The sequence below is a fragment of the Amphibalanus amphitrite genome, unplaced genomic scaffold, assembly GCF_019059575.1.
Source record: "Amphibalanus amphitrite isolate SeventyFive unplaced genomic scaffold, NRLGWU_Aamphi_draft 000259F_arrow, whole genome shotgun sequence".
NCBI classification, from domain to species: Eukaryota; Metazoa; Arthropoda; class Thecostraca; order Balanomorpha; family Balanidae; genus Amphibalanus; species Amphibalanus amphitrite.
Window position 1 is genome coordinate 488039 of NW_024881754.1, and position 13772 is coordinate 501810.

At 52.3% G+C, this 13772-nt stretch overlaps 1 protein-coding gene across 5 annotated transcripts in view; it reads left to right on the top strand.

Moving 5' to 3' along the window:
* The window catches only part of LOC122386683 (tyrosine-protein phosphatase non-receptor type 4-like), an 82623-nt gene that overhangs the window by 15932 nt on the left and 52919 nt on the right, over nt 1-13772 (top strand). For all 5 annotated transcript variants that reach the window (XM_043376114.1, XM_043376113.1, XM_043376117.1 and 2 more), the window contains exons 3-9: nt 6285-6434; nt 7945-8058; nt 10844-11066; nt 11904-12024; nt 12422-12509; nt 12806-12958; nt 13269-13498. In XM_043376114.1, coding sequence (XP_043232049.1) covers nt 6285-6434; nt 7945-8058; nt 10844-11066; nt 11904-12024; nt 12422-12509; nt 12806-12958; nt 13269-13498 — 1079 coding nt within the window. The remainder of the gene's footprint in view (nt 1-6284; nt 6435-7944; nt 8059-10843; nt 11067-11903; nt 12025-12421; nt 12510-12805; nt 12959-13268; nt 13499-13772) is intronic.

Genomic DNA, 13772 nt, shown 5'->3' on the forward strand with positions numbered 1-13772 from the left:
GCTTCCGCCGGCGTCCCGTTACGCCGTGTCGGCTTCTGTCGGCGCCGCGGCCGCTGACAGAGCCGCCGCCGCCCCCGCCTCTGGCGCCCACAGTCGGCGGTGTGTCCGTGTGAGTGGAGAGTCGCGAGCGACGATGTGCGGTGGCGGCGCCGATGGCACCACTTGCGGAGCTTCTCGACGCCTGGTGTCGGGGCTTCGTCCGACGCTGGTGCCGCTCCGGTGCCGGCCTCCGCGCGCTGAGGCAGGACAGCGGGAGGAGGCAGGTGGTGTGGTCGATATAGGTATCCGCCCTGACGTGCTCTCGGAGGTGCTGGTGACAGCTACTGGCGTGGGGAGGGGCGGAGAGTGCGGTCTGTGTCGGTCGCGCAGACCCCACGCGGCGCCCCAGTGTGCTGCGTGCCAGGGCTCGGCGGGTGGCGCGCGGCCCCGCTCGGGTCAGGTCAGGGGGTGACCCGACGCCGTGTGGCGCCCGTCGAACCCCCGGCGCGGGGCGGGTCAGCCCTGCCGGCTACCCGCCCTGGCACCGGCGGCCTCTATGGATCTGAGACCGCCTTGGCAGCCGGTGTGTTTGGCCGCGATATTTCCGCCAAAATGGCACTAAATTTAGCGTGGCCGCGCCGGCGCCGGGAGCTGCGTGCGACCACTGATCCCTCGGCGGTTGGCGGTACCGGCGGCCCCGACTCCCGTGACCCCACCTCTCTCTCATCTCTCCTTCCCCTCCCCATACCCCACTGAGGCCTCACGCGACGCTGACGGCAGGCACGCGCTCTGCTGTCACCCTGCGGGAGTAGGAAGGAAACAGATCGCCCATTCGGGACCCATATCTCCGCGATAGTATTTTGGTGGCATTGTTTAATGTATGGCTCCATCCGATAATTGGTCACATCGCGTGAACCAACCATTCAACTAGCAAGAGAAGGGTTCGTGTATTTAAACATAAAATACAGCTCGAAGATTTCACGCTAGGTATAGGTACTGGCACGGTTATGTCCTGTGCTAAAAGCTTGTGTATAGAGCTGGTTCCTTCCGCAGCCAGTCCACTGCCCGTCCCTCCCGCAGAGCCCTCGCTAGTCTCTCCCTGCCCTCGTCCCTCTCTCCCCATCCGTTCTGCTCGTCGTCCGTTGCACGCCTTGGACACGTTGGTCAGCCTCGTTGCGGCCGATCAACGGTGCATCGTTTGCGGCGGTCGGACTCTGTGCACTGCTCAGCACCCAACTCCGCGGCATGGGCGACATCGCCTCCGCTACACAGTGCGTCAGTGCACTTTGCTCATTGCTGAGCAGTGTCCTCAACTGTCCTGGCGAGTATAAGCACCGGTGCGGCCCTACTGGAGCCGATCCTGTGCTGACTGGAGTCGTATGCTGACCAGGGTCGGGGTCTGGGCGGTGTGTTGTCGGTCCGGTGTGACCAGGTCCGTCGTCTGCCGCCCCCCCCCCCCGCCCCGGCCGGTTCTGACAGAGGGGAGGGGGATGACGTCAGTGGACACTACCGGAAGTGGGTTCGGCTCCGTCCAAGATCAGCAGTCACCACCTCTCGCCTGGGGCAGGGGGGCGGGTGGCTGGGGCCATTCAGCGGTGGTGAGAGGTGGAGTGTGCCAGCCGCACTGACGCGGGCGGGAGACGCCCCCAACGGGGCCGGACACCAGGTGTGTCCGCCGTCCAGACACGTGTCCGTGGGTTTGTCCGACTCGGGGACACGATATGTGATGTCCGGCCGAGACGCGGCGGGATCACTAGATACACTGACAAGCCGCGGTTGCTCTGGCCCAAAAAGTTTCAATAGACCAAACAAACAAGACTAGGGAAGGGTGGTCGGTGTTCAGTTCATACAGAGGTCACCAAAACGCGACAGGCTCCGAGTCTCTGACCATAGTGGCCTACGATTCCACTGGCTCGATGGCAATTAGACTACACTTTACAACGTTCAATATCCTCATCAATAATCATCGGTGGTGAATAACTGAATTGGGCTGGGAATGCTCGTAGTGTCCGTTGTTGCGCTGAATACCCCCCCCCCCAAGCCCCGCGCGGGGCTGGGGGGGGGGTAAATTTAACCCCCCTTCGCGAATTTTTGCAATATCTCAAAAACGGCGGCGCGCAGCGCCGCCAAACTTTCAGTACCTTTTCTTACATCAATTTGACATAATCCCTGAAAATTTGAGCGCAATTCGTCGGAAAATTTTTGAGAAATTGACGTTTTAGTGACGTCATGTTCGCCATTTTCGCCTCAAAAACGGCAAAAGTTCAAACGCCGCTAACATCTTCATTTTTAAAGGAATCAAGACGTAACAAAAAAGGATATACGTAATTCTACTTTGTCTATCAAATGGCTATCTCGGTTTTTTGAAAATTTTGGATTTTGGCCCAAATTTTTCCAAAAAACTGACTTTTTTGGGAAAATAGCTATAAAATCCAAAATTTTGAGTGTATCGAAAAAACCGGAATATATGTCAGAGAAGTGGTCTATGTGTACCTACATACCAAGTTTTAGAAGAATCGGTTCAAAAATGTGGGAGTTATTCAAAATTGTATGACGTCACGACACACAAAAATTTTGAAAAATGACTTTTTTGGAAGTTCTAGACCTCGTACGGAAACAAAAATAGCACCATTCGACTCGCTGTGAAAAACTGCATCAGATAGACACCTTTTTAGGCCTTAACAACCAACTTCAAAATTTGACCTCACTTGACCTGACCTTGACCTGACCTCGACCTGAAATTCATCCAGAGGTGGTCCATATCACTTATTGAGTGTGCCTATTGAATTCTATGAGTAAAATGACCCATAAAACATGTGTCGCACATGCCCTTTTCTATATTTTGTTTTTGGTGACCTGACCTGACCTGACCTGACCTTGACCTTGACCTCTGAATGATATTGTATGCAACGAATATTGTCTTGGTAGCCTAAGAACACGTTTTGGGCGATCAGTCTCAGTCCATGACTCCATTCTTCGGCAACTACGGTGCAAGGCCGATACTGTAGGAACTTGCAATTTGTACCCTTGACCTGACCTTGACCTTGACCTCAAACTTAAAATTAAGTACATGTTTTTAGTTGTTCGTGATGAGATCTTTCGATTGGCGTTTGAATTTTCCAAATCGGACCATTAGTTCGGGAGATAACAGGGGGGGTAAAATTTACCCCCCCCCCCAGCCCCGCGCGTTCGGCTGGAGACCCCAGCCCCGCGCGGGTTATTAGCCGGCTCTGTAGCGGGACATATGGCTACCCCATGATGTTGCCGTCCGGAAGTGGCTGGAGTCGAACGCTCGAAGCTTCGTCAAATGTTTGTTTATGCTGGTCAGCGTGAGGGAAGAGGGAGCGATCGTAAACCGGAACTCTGTTCCCTCTGGAGGCAGGGGACGGAGCGCTGTCCTCGGCGGTATCGGATGGCGATTCATGCCCTCATCTCTTCGCCGGAGGAGGTTGGCGGTTGTGATTAATCGTCCGAGTATGTTACATCATGACTGTGCATCACATGAGATGTCTCGCTTCTGATGAAACGTATCGGCAATGGCACGGATGTTTGCATTGCTAATGCGCCACACAGGCCTGTTGATGGCTGACATCCGCAGGTGGGCACTGGGCGTGATGTCCCCTCGTCTCCACCCTATGGCCTATTCCCGAGCTAATGATTGCGGTGGCCCGTGGTAACGCACCAACTGAGGTGGGCTGGTGATGTATGAGATTGTCCATACCAATCTATCTAGGGTCATCGTGATTCATCGCGATTCTATATCTAGGTATTTTTTTATGATAGTTACTTCGTAAGAAATGTTTTATCTGCATTGTTATCATGTTAACTTGAAGGTATCTTGACACTCTTCACGTGCGTGAGTTGTGACTAATGTCCTCTTAAGATCCACGCTGGATATTGTTCACAAGATAACACCTTATCGGTATGGTCCGTAAGCTCACTAATAACCCTGGCTAATACCCAAGTATCGTCTTTATCGCCCATGGGCTGAGCTGGCCTGACAAAATTTGGGTCAGTTGCTAGATCCTCGGATTATACATAAAAGTTACATTAACGCCACTGAGCCGGGCTAGCCGCATCGCTGAGTCAGCAATGCACCTTCCCGCGGAAGTGCCGGGGCAGACTAAGACGGCACGGCGGCCCAACTGGTTGGCGTCGTAACTGTTCGGTCGCCCCGCATTTCCTGTCCGGTTTTCGGGCACCGCCCGCTGTGGCTTTCTGAGACCGTTACCCGCGCGCTCCGAGCGAGGGAGGAGTGCCCTGGCCGTGTGAATGGCTGTGGGGACTCCTTTGTACTCGGCGGGGTGGTCCACCCCTCTCAGTCCAGCGGAAAACTCGCCTCACCAAGCTCATACGATCTTCGAGCTATGGTGCTACTGAACAAACATCATAGCTCGTTTCATTGTTTGGATAGCCTGCTTCATGGTATCAGTGAACACATTTGCATAGGTGAAAGATCCACTCCGTCCTTGTATTTGGCTTGATGATAACGAATAGAAATGGTACCTACTTCGTGTTGCAGCTGTTGAACTGAATGAATCTGGATTGCGATCTGTTGGTCACCCGCCAGAGCCTTACGTCATCATCTTAGAGCGTTACTGTCCTGCGAATAGCATGCAGTGGCTGGCACCGGTGCCAAAGTTTCAGCCACGAAGTAAACCTTCAAGATCTAGTAGCTACGATATCTTTACAGCGAAGTTTGGTGAACCGCACATTTGCATTTTGTTTTTGGTGCGGCCTGGAAAACAAATGTTTGTACCAGACGCAGTGCTATGTTTTGCGCTTTCTCTTCAATTAGAGGTTTGGTTTAATTCAGAAATATCCTAAGGTTCTTGGGTGTTGCACACTTTTGAGGTGCTAACCTTGAAATTCATCTACCTTGTAAATGTTTGCTTAACCGCTCAAATTAGCTCGCCACTGACAAACTGTGTTTGTATATGGCGCCGGCGATTGGTGGCAGGGCTGCGGAGTCGGAGTCGGAGTCGGAGTCGGTCGGAGTCGACAGTTGTGACCGGAGTCGGAGTCGGAGTCGGAGTCGATTTTAGAAACCCGAGCCGGAGTCGGAGTCGGAGTCACCGAAAATCTGTCGACTCCGCAGCCCTGCTAGGTCTGCGGAGTCGGAGTCGGGAGTTGGAGTCGGTCGGAGTCGACAATTCTGCCCGGAGTCGGAGTCGGAGTCGGAGCTGGTTTTTGAAAGCCGGAGTCGGAGTCGGAGTCGCCGAAAATCCATCGACTCCGCAGCCCTGATTGGTGGGCAGCTGAAAGAGGATGTTTCCGTAGTTTTGATTGATAAATAAATGCTGCATAGCTTAGGACGATGACGTAAAAGTTCTTCCGTGTCTGAAGGAACAACCGGCACGGGCAAAGAAGGCACGGGCATTTTTTTTTATGACCACATGCAGAAAGTTACGGCGCCACTAAAAACAATTTGTCATCGCAGGCGTTTTGAATGTCGGACCCTATCATCTCATAGCTGCACCGAAGTATGAATTAGTTGAATGACCTCGGCATACAGATCTCAGTATATAGGAGGGCTGTGATTTTATCATGAATAAACTCATTTTGAAGCATCTGACCGCTAGATTGTCGTTGAGTGGACGACAGAGCAGAGTTTACTTAGCTGCTTCCAGCGTCTGAGCGCCTCACAGTTTCGGAGCTGCATGCATGGGAAAGTGGATTAGTTTGAGTGTTTTGTAATTTGTCTTATTTTCCAGCCGAAGACTATTGAGCACTTTATGCTCAATAGTCATTTATGAAATTTTGAAATTTTGACTTTGTTTTGGGACTGAATTGTATTTCTTACAGCTACGGCATCTGCCAGCGGGGATACAGTGAAATGCCTTACGAAATGTGTATCATGTTTGAATGCTGGAACTGTCGATGTAAAGCTTATGCACCTGGACTAAAATGATGCAGATGACATATTAACAGCTTGACCTCGCCAGTCCGTAAATACCTGCACTTGCCAAGGTGGATATGATCAGCAGCTTATTCATCGCTGGCCCTGTTGGCTACAGGATGTGACCCACTGACCCCTGCCCTGGACTTATTATCAGTGATAGCAACAGACGGTACCTTGCGTTTATTTGACTTTCGGAACCGGACGATGTCTCGTGAGCTGTTTTCTCTGCTCTGCTGTATGACATGGATGTTATTGCCCAGTTGTTTTTGTTCCGTGTTGGCTGATGTTCCATTTCTGTCATAACTATAACATAAGTCATCACCAGAAAGGACCTTTTGCTGTCATATAACCCCACCACTACGGCCACCCTTCGCTAATCTTTGGTTCCTTTTTTGTCCGCCAGATGCTGGAGAGCGTGTCTCGGCGCGCGTTCGGAGGCTCGAGCGGCACGTACAACGTTCGAGACAGCGAGCTGGCCCGCGAGCGTCAGGTGCGGGCGCTGCCCTACACGGTCCTCTTCCTGGACAACTCTCAGCATGTGTTCCACATCGAGGTGAGGAGAGCCGCCGCGGCTGGTGCCTATTCGAGAAGTTGTTTACGCTGCGAAGCCTAGCAGCAGACGTCAGATTGATGTTTTCATCATGTGCCTTTACTCTGTATTGTTGCTATTGGAATTACATAACTCATGTCTTTCTGCATTATTTTCATTTATTACAGTTTTACATCGGCTGTGTGTTTTCCCGTTGAGGCTATGCATAGACACATTGCGGGTTACGTAATGTTTACACCGTTCGCATTGGGCCCTTGCGGGTCGCTGAGCCGTTTGTATCTGAAATTTACGGCGACCTTCGTCGGGACCGCCGCGGCGGGTGCGATGTTTGGGCGGCCGAACTAACACATCGGCCGCTCCGGCGCCCGGGTGGTTCTCTCCATGCGTCGGGCGGTGCCGGAGCCGGAGCCGGAGCGGGGTCGGAACCAGTGCAGGGGGAGCCGTAGACCTAGCTGGAGCCGGAGACGTAGTCTTGAAGTTGATGCCGGAACCCGGGCAGAACCAACAGCGCTGCAGCGCTGATAGTTCGTCAGCAGCGCTGCGCAATGACCATGCCGTGCGGAAATGTCGCAGCGTGTAGGCGACAGTGCTCGGCACTAACTCAGATTAGCCGCGCCAGTCGTCCCGGGGCGGGGATGGGACTGTCTTATCGACCTGGTGTATATCGACGGCGGGGTATTGCTGTGCGTGGTTGCGCTTGACTGTGGGAGCTCTTGGTGAAATGGACGCTTTTTGCTTTTTATTTTCTCGAAAATGAGCTGTTTTGTGCTATTACAGGATGTGGGGTTATCTGTGCACTTGCAAGGCTCTTCGCCAGTATTTTTGTAGTTGGTTGACATTGCTGATTCTTATCTTTTTGCGCCGATTCTACGAACTTTCGCCATTACATTATATATCAGCTATCCTTCGTATCCTTACGAAATGTGTGTATGCTGAGCGCCGGCTAATCCCTAGACATCAACAGTGACTAGCAAGTAGTACCGTCTCCCCGTTGCCGATGCCACCCTTCGAACCACTACTCCGATGGCGGACACACTGCTCCGAGCTGGCAGCCGTTTGGTGGGGCGGTCGTGTCGCCGAGGTGTTATTGGCTCATCCGGGTCCGCCTGTGGTGGCCGGGCCGGTGATCAAGTTAGCTTCTTCTCCTAACCAGGTTATTCGACTTTGTGAATGGCTCACTCAGACGTCCGTATTGGTTATCCTCCAGCGTGGCTGGTCTGGTGTGCTCCTTTTGTCAGACGCGTCTGGTTCCGGGGCTGCTGTCGAGACTCCTTTGTGGGGACACTTCTGTTTCCTCTGAGTGTTTCTGATTTCTTCTGTTTTTCATGTGTCTGTCCGCAGCTGGGCCACACTGTTCCTGACTGTTTCGCCGTTTCTGACATCTGCCTGTGTTTCTGACCTTTTCCCATATGTCTGTACACAGAAGAGGGGCCGCAGCTTGGCTGTTTCGGACTTGCTGCCGCTTATTGCTTCTAACATCTCTCTGACTGTTTTCCCCTGTCTCTGTCCGCAGAAGAAGGGCCGCGGCCAGGCGCTGCTGGACCGCGTGTATCAGCACCTGGAGCTGATCGAGCGCGACTACTTCAGTCTCCAGTTCTGCGACTCCGAGAATGACGACCAGGTCATGGTGAGTGAGCGCCGACTCCCGGCTGCTGGAGGTCCCAAGATCAACCCATTGACAGCTATGACTTAACGTGTCATCCATCTGATATTTCGCATCATTTTAAATCGTCTGCTTACCATTGCGCAACGCACTCCACAAATGTACTTATCTACAAATAAACCTACAGTATTTTAAATCTCCTTGAAGGTTATTGTAAGAACCATTCTTCCTGGTCGTGATATATGTGGTAATAGTTGGGACCATTTCGCCGCCCCCCTCCCCCCATATTTGTTCTCCTGCCCTTCCCTGCCTTCCTTCCCTAGGGTCAGACGCTTCATAGATACTGGCGATATGCCCGCCCAGATGTATAGCATCTGCTGCAGTAGATCGCTCTGCGGATCGCTATTTCATTTCAATGACTGGCTGCCAAGCCGTCCATAAATCGCGGGCCTTGGTACGTCTTTTTATACACCAATGAATCTAATCTAAGAGTAATGCTTTTTATCCCTCTTGGGATCTTTCGTTTCACTAGTTTCATCCAATATGTTGTAGTGAGTCATCATCCCCATTTACTCCATTATTGAATTATTTCACCCATTGGTATATGTGATCTATGCTACATGCCGATGTCTTTCTCCCGCTGAGAGCAGACTGCTGCGGTCGCTACTCTGGTCGTTGTTTGATAATGTCATTCCGGGAGCGGCGTATTGTGGGATTATTTCTGCAAACACTTCCGTGTTTGTCTTTCCTCATTGGTGTAACAAATCGTGCTATGTTTGGCATCTTCCGGTCGATTCTTAATCCGCCTATATGTTAGCTTACTCCATCGTGAATGAAGGGAGGATGGTCAGGAATCTTATAATTATAGGTCAATGATTGCGGCTGTTGAACTGTGAGATATCGGTGGGATAAAAAACGGGTTAATGTTCGGTCTCCGCTGCGGTTTCCGATACAGACCTTCATGATAGATATTGTGATTTCTGGCTATTCTTGGATGGTTTGTTTCGTCTGCATATATCCCGGGATACTACCTCAGAACGGACGGTAGCAGCTGTGTGAATCACTGTCTGTGAGACTGACTGCCTCCGGCCACGGCCAGGTGGATTCATCCCACCCGTGGTGGTACATTGTCCGTGACCGACCGGGTCAGGGGGTACAACACGGGCTACTGTGCAGTGCCGGCCAACTGCAAACAGCAGTTCAAAGGTGCCAGTCGGGACCGGCCCGGCGGTCTATGATCTCCAATGGGAGGATGGCGAGCGAATCACCAACCTGAACTGGACGTGTGAGATGGCATAAGTCCCCGCTGACCTATGGCCCCGCTGACCCCTGTCTTCTGATCCCTAACCCTTACCAAAACATCTGACTTGTATCCACTCTGATCGTCTCTCGTGACTCCCGACCTGTAACCCCGCCTCTGACACCTGCCCTCTCCGCGCGCTTGTCGCTCAGTCTCGTCACATCCCGCCTCCATCCTGACACCTCACCGTTCCCAGTGACCTGCACGTCCCCTCCCCCGCAGACTGTGTTCTGTCTGCCCCTGCGTCCGTCCCATCCGCCCACTGCCGCCCGTCGCCCGGCAAATGCCCGCTGCAGAGCCGGCCGCGAGACGGGATAATGCATAACGCTGATGAAGTCTAAGTGGTGGGCGCCGTCGTGTGTTACCACGTGGGTCCGCCGGCGGTGATGTGTCTTCATGGTAGACTGTCTGTGTTAGCGACGGCCTGTGGTTCACGCGGTGCACGTGCAACTGCACAGGACCGGCCGCCGTGCAGTCGTGCAGTGGCGCCCGGGCCAGACAGGCGCGCGGGGGACCCGGGAGTGACGCAATGGATGGGGATTAGGGCTCCGTTATGTGGCCCGCTCTGGCCGGGGGAATGTTTCTGGGAAGGGAATGGGAGCGTAACAGCGCACCGGTCAGGGGGTGCGGTTCAAGACGGGTGATGATGCTCGTTCATTGATCGAGTATTGGAATGTAAACCAGGCATACATTTCCTATTTGGAGTATGTCATCTACTGACCATTTTTAGGCATACGGAGCTCGAAGATTTTTTACGAACGAATTTTATGTATACGCTGCTTTGATAAATATGTAGAGTGCATACGTTAGTGACTAATTCACTACGTTTGTTCCAAGGGAAAATTTGTTTTTTGTACCACTTTCGTTGTAACTACACTTAATCACTTGTTTTACTGAACGCTCATGTAATCAATGTGTCTCTCAAGCAGCGGGAAGTATCTTGAACCGTTTCGTGCTCATGCAATATTTCACAATGCCCAGCCAGTGTTTATTTTAACGTGTTTTGTGAGCTAGCTGCTGGTCGACCATCCGTACACTCTGTGGTCTGGGGTTACTCCCAGCGCTGGTTTCTGCGCCTGGCAACACCGGGCTACTGTTCTGTCGCGACGCCATAAACCTGCACTCGTCATGATTGGAAGCTGCCGGGGCGGGGCCTGAATTCCCAGTACTGTTGTGGTGTGTTTGGCGTGTGCGTGTTTGTGAGGATATGGCTGGAAGTTTGGTCATTGGAGGGTGTGGCCGGACCTTTAGAGAATTGCCGTATCTGCACTGACTGCTGGGCGCCTAATGGCCTTTTCATCGACTCGCCCTTAAATTGCAACAAACAGCAACTTTGGAATTACTGGACAGCCCTAGTCTGTGTACGTATGTGCGAATGTATGAGCGGGCGGCAGAGCTACCAGCCGATGTCCCCCTCCCCCCCGCCCCCGTGTTGGAGCGGTGGCTGGACCCGCGTGTTTGTATGTGTGTGTGTAACCGGGCGTATAATCTGACCTCTCTGTGTTACAGCGGTGGCTGGACCCTCGCAAACCGCTCCGCCGCCAGGTGGCCGGGAAGACGCAGCCCACCACCTACCACTTCCGCGTCAAGTTCTACGTGGGCGACCCGAGCAAGCTACACGAGGAGTACACGCGCTACCACTTCTGCCTGCAGCTGCGCCGGGACGTGCTGGAGGGCCTGCTGCCCGTGCCGCCCAACACCGCCTGCCTCCTCGCCAGCTTCGTCCTGCAGGGTGGGTGACGGCGCGGCTTGCCGGATAAGGTCGTGTGAGGTTTGTCTGGTGTGACAGACCGACTTAGTTTTCCTCGTCTTCTCGTTTCTATACTTTATGGTCATACGGTAGCGATGATTTGATGTTACGAATGATTTCCCCATTCTAGCTAGATATTGCATCGGAAATACTGATGCAACACATTAGAATGTTTGTATCAGTCTATGAGAGACATAGTCAGGCCGTCATTAAAACTTTCCATTTTCCCAGTGCCGTGCGATTTTTGGTACTTCCCGGCCCTCTCTCTCTCCACCGCGCAATGTTTGTGATTGTTAGTTGTCCCGGAAGAAGCTTTCTGCTTTGAGACAGCGGCAGCTCAGACGCGTGTCTTTCGTCTGTCAGTCACCACCGAGGTGTTGTTAGGCCGACTTCCGCATCTCGGCTGCTTTGCGAATGGTGGCTTTATGTTGCTCATCTCGGTGGCTAATTTTTGGGTCGCGATTGTGTGCGTTGGCTTTCGGCAGTCTCAGCTCAATTGATGCCTGCTCAATAACAAAAAGAAATCGTTTGCGGCTCCGCCCAAGTCGCTGGCCTCTGACTCCCTCTCTTTTCCTCTCAGCGGAGTTGGGCGACTACTGTCCCGAGGAGCTGAGCCCCTCCCTCAGTCACTAGCCATTGACTCCCTCTCCATTCCCCTCAGCGGAGTTGGGTGACTACTGTCCCGAGGAACTGAGCCCCTCAGTCACTAGCCACTGACTCCCTCTCTATTCCCCACAGCGGAGTTGGGGGACTACTGCCCTGTGGAGCTGAGCCCCTCCCTCAGTCACTAGCCATTGACTCCCTCTCTATTCCCCACAGCGGAGTTGGGCGACTACTGTCCCGAGGAGCACCCTGCCGGCTACCTGTCCCGAGTACAACTGCTGCCCAACATGACAGAGGACATGGAGAAAAAGATCACCGAGCTGCACGCCCGGCACCGGTACGTGCGGAAAGGAGATAGTCCATGAATCTGAATCGTTTGTCCACATAAATAAAGGCAATATAGAAATATGCTTGCAAGCAGTCTTTGGTAGACTGATGGCTGAACTTAAAGGTCAACGTATTCCCTCTAATGTGTTATCTATTGTTCAATGACCACCAGATGGACTCGATGTATCTATGAGCTGCTGCTGATTGAATGATGTTATTTTTTTTTTTTAGCAAGTATTGATACTGGGATATTGTGGACACCTGTCACCGAAATCATAACATTGCAGACAGCGGTTCGTCATCGGTATAATGTTGTTGGTCGTTTTGCTAAGCACAGACCGTCTAGCGTCTGCTGATTTGCAGGAATTGTATTCTAACGATCGATCCGTTCTCCGTCCATTTTTCAGTGGCCTTACTCCAGCCGACGCCGAGTTCTACTACTTGGAGCACGTCAAACGGCTGGAGATGTACGGACTGGAACTGCACCGGGCCAAGGTAAAATGTGGCCAGAGAAGGAAATGGAACAGGGCTAAAAACTGTATCAGCTTCATAGATAGTTATCATTAGCCGTAGTATATCATGGTAACTAACTAGTACTTACTAGTTACTATATATTACTTGGACTGGTTCGCACCTCAGCAATGAACCGTTGTTGCACTGAAAACCGCAGAACTCACTGTCTGTTGCAGGATAAACTCTGCCAGCTGTGTTATTCGTCCCGAACGATAGTCTCCGCTGCCGGCCACCAGACGGCGCTGATGCTAACGTATTCTGTTCTCTGTCTCCTGCAGGACTCGAGCGGTCGCGACATTCAGCTCGGGGTAGCTTCTGTTGGCCTGGTGGTGTTCCAGAACAAAAAGAAAATCAACACCTTCTCTTGGGCTAAGATCGTTAAGATCGCCTTTAAGAGGAAGGAGTTTTTTATTCAGCTCAGAAGGGAATTGGTGAGTGTACCTTGGTTATCGCCACAGTGGTTCTATTCTGTCATTTTGGTAGGTACCTGCGTATTATGTACTGTGGTGAGTTACTCGATGTAAGTTAATGTTGTCATCGATGACACAGACCGGCAACAGTTGATTATTTGTTCTTATGGGGCGGAAGTACATATTTGTTTACCTCTATTCGGTTCCCCCCTAATGCGCATTCTTTTTCCGCTGCATCAGTGCCGTGACTAATCGACCCGTACAGCCACTATCATTTGTGCCATGTGTCATACGTTTCCGTCTCTGACCGCTCCCACCCCGTCCCTCTCAGTCGGAGGACTACGATAGCCTGCTGGGGTTCAGCCTGCCTTCCTATCGCGCCTCCAAGGCGCTGTGGAAGACGGCAGTCGAGCACCACACCTTCTTCCGGCTGAACGCGCCGCAGCCGCCGGTCCGGCGGCTGATGGGCCTCGGCAGTCGGTTCCGCTTCTCCGGGAGGACAGAGTATCAGACGCTGCAGGAGGGGCGCCACCGCGCGCGGCTCGACCGGCCCTTCGTCAGGTGTGTGATCGACGTGGGAAGGGCGATAGAGGGGGGTAGTAGCTGGATGAATATGAAAGGAAAAGATGGTACCTACTTTGAAGGTGGTGTGAGTGGTACCGGATCTATCAAAACAATGTTATCATGGCTATGAACGGCGTTCGTTGATGGGTGGTTTGCATTGAAAACCGAGGTAGCCTTCTTACTATCATCCTTAAGTACAAATATTTTATATTTCATCTGAATTTTCATCATGTAGACTAATTGCCTTAATCATCGTTCATCAAATGTTCAT